This window comes from Monopterus albus, unplaced genomic scaffold, assembly GCF_001952655.1.
Source record: "Monopterus albus unplaced genomic scaffold, M_albus_1.0 scaffold250.1, whole genome shotgun sequence".
Lineage (NCBI taxonomy): Eukaryota > Metazoa > Chordata > Actinopteri > Synbranchiformes > Synbranchidae > Monopterus > Monopterus albus.
The window spans coordinates 2358165-2364657 of record NW_018128130.1 but is presented as its reverse complement, the minus strand read 5'-3'; the positions used below and the strand labels follow the sequence as shown (position 1 = coordinate 2364657).

Sequence of the window (6493 nt, the reverse complement as noted above, 5' to 3'; positions counted from 1 at the left end):
CAAAATAGCAAAAATATATTGATATTGGCAAGGGTTAGATATATTTTGGATGGGAAAGCACTACACATTTTGTATTCCTCATTGATTCTACCATACTTAGAGTATGGCGTTGAAAACTGGGGAAATACATACACAAGCTCACTTCAACCCTTGTATATATTACATAAAGGAGCCATACGAATTGTGCATATGATGTGGTACAGGGATCACACCAATGGAGCTTTCATACGGTCTACATTGTTAAAATGTTTTAATTTAGTGGGATATAAGACTGCTGTGTTTATGTATAAAGCCAGGAACAATTTATTACCTGGTGGAATTCAAAAAATATTTATTGAAAGGAAAGTAGATAGAATTTAAAGGATCAGTTAAATTTTTAAAAATGCATGCTGTACCTACAACCAAAACGGTTTTGTATTTTCATAAGTAGTGTAAAACTATGGAATAATTTTAAGTGTGAACATAGTAATAGAATTAAGGAGTTTAGCTGTAAATATAAAGGTATGTATCAATCAAGATATATGCAAGAACAGGCTCAATGATTAATTACATGGACTATTGTGGGTGTGCTGTATATTTTGTTATCCTTCCTTAGTATATCACTGGTATCATGTATGGATGTTAACACTATTATATTCTTTCTTTTCTTTTTTTTTTTTTAGTGTAATTTGGGTGTTTAATAGTGAATCATTTATTGCTTGCAAACTAATGATGTTAAGATGATGTCATGGGGTAGGACTAGATAAGTCTGACTTCTTCCTACTCCATTCAAACATGTACTAGGTATAAGCAAATGGGTATTGGATTGTGTGTAGAACTGCGTGTTGTCCTATCAACTGTTTTAAATGCTTGAAAGAATAAATCAAATCAAATCAAATTTAAACAAATCACCTGTTTTAACCACTGCTGAACTCTCTCTAAGAGAGAGTCAACAGCACTACGCAACAACAGACCAACTCTGTCAATTAATGCAGTGTCTGTTTGTAAAATTCCACCGTGCACAACAACTAAGGGTGAAATATTTAGCATTGGCATTTGGCATTTATTCTGAAAATTTTTTCTCACTTCTAACTTCCTCTGTGCCAGAGGAGGGGTGCAAATGTGTGTGTGTATGACCTTGAAATTTGCCAGCCACTATCTCTGAGAGACTGCTTGGACTGAGAAAAAAAACAAAAACCCAACTGTGCCACTGGGAGAGAAAAAAAAACATCAACTGGCTTCTGTTACTTGCTTGAACTGACTGAAGGAGGCTGAAAACACTTAAAAGTGTCCAAAAGGCATACATAACCGCAAGAAAACACTCAGCTTGTTTTAGTCTGGCATCTGATTTGTTCCTGCTCTTCTTTAGAAAATATATTTTGACCATTTAGTTCTACATTGTACAACGTTTGCAAACATATTAAAAATTACACGTGACAGCGCCCCAAGTGGAATGATCTATTGAGATACACATATGCCAGTGTTTAAACAGCATTCAAACAGCAAAACCACCCACACATTCCATAAAAAGAATAAGAAACAACCTGGTAATTCCCTTTTTGCCGTCACCAGTGTGGAATGTATCAGAGATCCTCATTCAGGCAAGATATCTCACTGCCTGATTTCCAACGGGGAGAAAAATAAAAAAGGAAATGGGAATTTTGAGGAGACAATCTGTCAAGAAATAGCAGAAATTTCATTTATAAACCTGTGAATTCCTACATCTCTTACTGGTATCAAATTCTGTAATCACGGCAGTCATTCATTCATCCTTAAAAATGAGTATGTATTTCAATTATCTCTACATGTGAGAAAATGAAATAGACCAGCACAGCATTTCAAACACAGATAATGAGACTTGTGTTTTTCTTACCCTTACTGTTTTTTGGATCCAATTTGGAACGTCGAGAGTGCGCAATCCACACATTAACTTTTATTTAGAAATCTCCAATGTCTGCGGAGTTTATGTGTAAAAAAGGTCCCGCGCACCTCATCTTGTGGCCGGCCAGTTAATGTGTGGAAGTGCTCACCGCTCTGACTAAACCCAGAAGGGCACTCTCTGATCAGGGAAATATTCAACTCATACCAGATCTCCAGCTCAGCTCAGCCTGGCACAGGATTACCACTGTCGGTCCGGGACATTATTCAGGAAATGGACCGGTCGTCCTGCAGAGCTCATCTGCTCCCCGGGTCAAACGGCACCACTTAAAGGCTAAAAACCATTATAAAGCCTCATCCGGTTCTTTCAAACCAGGAACTCAGAGGGACGACTCAGACCACCTGAGTATATAAAAAATATAACCGTGCTGGTTTATTCAAAAAGTCACAGGCAAGAATCCACACTTCCAGTCCAGAGATCTTCCAAACCCCCAGCCTGCCAAAGCAGCCCGGAAGCAGGAAGACCCCGAACCAAGCATTGCTATACAATATTAATCCTTTCTGGGCTGTCGAACCGTGACGTCACCTGATAAGCAAGCCTTGCAGCTGCCATAAACGTTAGCCAAAACATGAGGAAAAGTCAAGGTGTGTGGCTGGTGGTTTCGTGGTGTGTATCTAAAACAATTTGACATAACATTACACATTAAGACAAATATTATGGTCACTTTTACCGTCATAATAACATTTATCCCTGACGGCAGCCTTTCTCTGCTTTAACTAACCTTGCATTTAACAGCCTGAGGAAGACATCCTGGCTACACTAACATCTTCTAATACAACAGATCTCTAATCAATATCTATCTAACTAAGAAATTACCTAACAACGCCCTGTCTGGTCCTGCAGCTTTGTTGGTGTTGATCCTCCTCAGGATGGCGCTCACCTGGTGTAGCTGCAGGACGAGATGCTGGTGCTGTTTTTCGAGCTGAGGGAGTTGTACAGATCCTCTGCTGCCAGGTGTATCAAAGCGTGCAAAAAAACTATTCAGAGTGTCAGGGAGGGTGGGATCATGGCTAATCTGCTGGTTGTTGCCTCTGTGGTCTGTCATTGTTTTGATGCCTCTCCACATACTCTGTGTGTTGTTATTCATGAAGTGGCCTCAATGCCCTGTTTGTACCAGCCAGATGCCCTTCTTTAGTTCTTTCCAGGCCCTGCTATAGGCCAGCCTGTCACTGATCTGAAGGCAGCATCCTAAGCTTTGAGCAGACGTGACAGTGTACTGTCCAACCATGGTTTCTGGTTTGGAAAAACCCTGATGGACTTTGTAGGTAGGACAGCATCAGTACAGAGCTACACATAGTCCAGAACAGCTGATGTATAAGCCTCCAATCAGTATGCTCAAAACAGTCCTGTAATGCTGAAGAAGCCTCCTCCGTCCACACCTTAACTGTTTTGGTGATTGCGTTTGTCCTGCAAATCAAAGGTTTATATGGTGAGATAAGCTCCACAGAGATGTGATCTGACATGCCCAAGTGTGGAGCTGCTATGCTTGTAAGCTCCCCGGATATTGCAATAAACCTGATCCAGGATGTTATTGTCCCTGGTTGGAAAATTGATTAATCTGTAGAATCTGGGAAACACTGCTTTAAGTTCCACATGGTTAAAGTCCCCAGCCACAATCACAGCCGCTTCTGGGTTTGCGTTCATCTGCCTGCTGATCAGGCAGTACAGCTCCTCCAGCACTAATTTAGCGTTAGCTCGTAGTGGTATATAGACGGCTACAATCAGGATTGAGCAAATCTCTCTCACTGTTTTAAAAGGTCTGCATTTTACTGCCAGAAATTCCAAGTCGGGGGAGCATTGTGTTCCAATGATGGCCGTAGCTGTGCACCAGAAGTTGTGGATGTACAGCGCCAGACCTCCACCTCTCTGTTTAGCAGATGCTGCGGCTGTCTGCTCGAAACAAGGAGCGTCCCTCCAGCTCCACCGCAGCGCCCAGGATGTTGTCATCCAACCAGGTTTCAGTTATAATCGCCACACGTCTGTCCATCCTCCGTGAGACGATCCGCAGCCGAATCTCATCTATTTTGTTGGTTAGTGACCTGCGTTTGTGAGGAAGAGACTAGGGAGCGCCGGCCTGTGTGGGTTAGCATGTAGCCTAGTACGCAGGCCGCTTCTCTTACCCCTCTTTTGTTTACGATGTCGCCTCCGTCTACTTGGCCACAAAGGGGGGATAGTGAGAGCCGTAGTGGTCCGGTGTAACTCTGGTGGAATAAAGTCCAGCTTCGTAGGTGCGTAAAGTTCATATTGTTTCCCTGTTTTAAGTAGTTCATGTCTTCCATACTGGATGGTGGCTTCAGAAAACTGTAGTGACAACAAAAACACGAACAAAGATATGCATAGAAAAACAAAATGCCGAGAGCCGCTGCATATGTACGCGCCGCCATTTTGGCAAATCTTTCATAATGAAGCAGCACCTTGACAGAATACCTACCGACCACATAAAATTCTTAACCATGTTTTGCAGTGCTAAAGTTGTGCCCTTATAGCATTGTCCTTCACTCATCCAACACTCAGTGGACAGTATACAGGTGCAGCTCAATAAATTAGAATATTGTGGAAGAGTCCATTTTTTACTTTTCCACGATATTCTAATTTATTGAGCTGCACCTGTAAGCCACATTACCATAGAATTTAGGAGAACTTTAGGCCCTTGACCAACTTTACACTAAAGCCAAACCTTTCACTTTTATGTTGTCTCCAAATTGAATGATCAGATAACTGTCCATTTTGGCCTTTCCTTCTAGCCTGCTACTGTTAGGCCAAATTTATAGTCGTCTCTGTCACTTTTACAGCACACTTGTTCATAAGTAGTGCATATAATAAAAACAGAAGTAAAAAAATATTTGCTAAGGACTTTCAGGTTCCCAAGAGGAAAAATGGTTTTAATTAAATGGCATGGCATGTTCTGTAGTACCAGCCTGAGGTCACACTTTGTATATTTTACTGTAATAGCACAGCTCTAAGAACACAAGAGTTGTCAGTGCAGTGTCACAGCCCCCCCCCCAGAAACTTCTCATGAACCACTGACTATGCATCAGTGACCACCCAAACTCACTGATGTTCAGTACAGACTTGAATTCTTGCTCAGTATTGTCCTTATGGTCTTTTATCACACTTGTCCTGCAGTGCTGGTGCTGCTGTTTGTGATGTGGATGAAGAGGAGGGATAAGGAGCGTCAGGCCAAGCAGTTCCTCATTGACCCAGAGGATGATGTCCGAGACAATATCCTCAAATACGATGAGGAGGGAGGCGGAGAGGAGGACCAGGTACATACATACAGACGCACTGTAAAAACTATAGAAAAGGCAATAACAAAAACCAAAAAGCCTCCAAACTGCTCTGTCAGTCTGTCTCATTTTGCTCTTTCTATAGTTGTTTTGTGTTAATACATCTTTTCTGACTGGCTGAGCTGACTACAAGTTAGTGTTATATTGTCTGTGATTGTTTTGACTAGTTTTACCTTCTGTCTCATAATCACTGCACCTACACTTATCGGTACTATATGTTTTAACAATTTACACCAACCCTGGCCTTCCCTTTTCACACACACACACACACTCCAGCAGAATCGCATTCAATCATGCAGCGCTGCGTATGGCTGCCTCGATTGTGCACTCTCTCAAGTGTTTGTTGTTTTGTTTTGTCTTCTGCAACCCATCCCGAACTACCTTCATCAGAAATAAGCTACTAAACAGACAATTCACTCTGAACACCTTTTCTCAGATTTTTGCTAATGCAAAATGCTGTGTGTACATTTTGATCGGCGGGGCAGCAGCCCTCTATATGAAAAAAACAGAGGCGAGGGGAGGGAGTGGGGGTCCTGGTTAAGGACCAGGTGACTCCCTCCTGCCTGAAAACTTGTGCTGATCAGCTGGCCCCATCTTCACACAGATCCTCAACAGATTCAGTTCCGTTTTATTTTTATAGCACAAAATCAAATCAAATCAAATCAAATTTTATTTGTATAGCGCCAAATCACAACAAAAGTCATCTCAGGGCACATTACAAAGTAAGATCTAGACCTTACTGTTATCACCATTATTACATAGGGAAAACCCAACAAATCCCCCTTGAGCAAGCACTTGGCGACAGTGGGGAGGAAAAACTCCCTTTAACAGAAGAAACCTCCGACAGACCACGGCTCTTGGTGGGCGGCCTTTTGCCTCAACCGGTTGGGGTGAGTGGATAGAGGAGAGACAAAAGAAGAAAAGCAACAAGACACAACAAATAATCAAACACTGATCAGGTCGAGGTGGCTGGTGACTGCTCGTCAGAGACGTAGAGCTCCAGAGCCAGGGCAACCTGCAGAAAGGTACAGAGAGAGAGAGAGAGGACACACTACGGGAGAGAGGAGACACAAAGTTGGTGATGTGTAATGGTGGCATATAGAAGCATAGGGAGAGAGAGGAGAGGAGAGCGGAGGAGAGCAGAGGGGAGGGGAGAGAAACTCAGAGCATCATGGGGCCCCCCAGCAGCCTAGGCCTATGGCAGCATAGCTAAGGGAAGGCTCAGGGTCACCTGATCCAGCCCTAACTATAAGCTTTATCAAAAAGGAAAGTCTTAAGTCTAATCTTA

At 42.5% G+C, this 6493-nt stretch overlaps 1 protein-coding gene across 1 annotated transcript in view; it reads left to right on the top strand.

The window, feature by feature from the left end:
* LOC109972214 (cadherin-2-like) overlaps window positions 1-6493 on the top strand; it is a 213668-nt gene that overhangs the window by 162611 nt on the left and 44564 nt on the right. The window contains exon 14 of the mRNA XM_020620927.1: window positions 5045-5184. Coding sequence (XP_020476583.1) covers window positions 5045-5184 — 140 coding nt within the window. The remainder of the gene's footprint in view (window positions 1-5044; window positions 5185-6493) is intronic.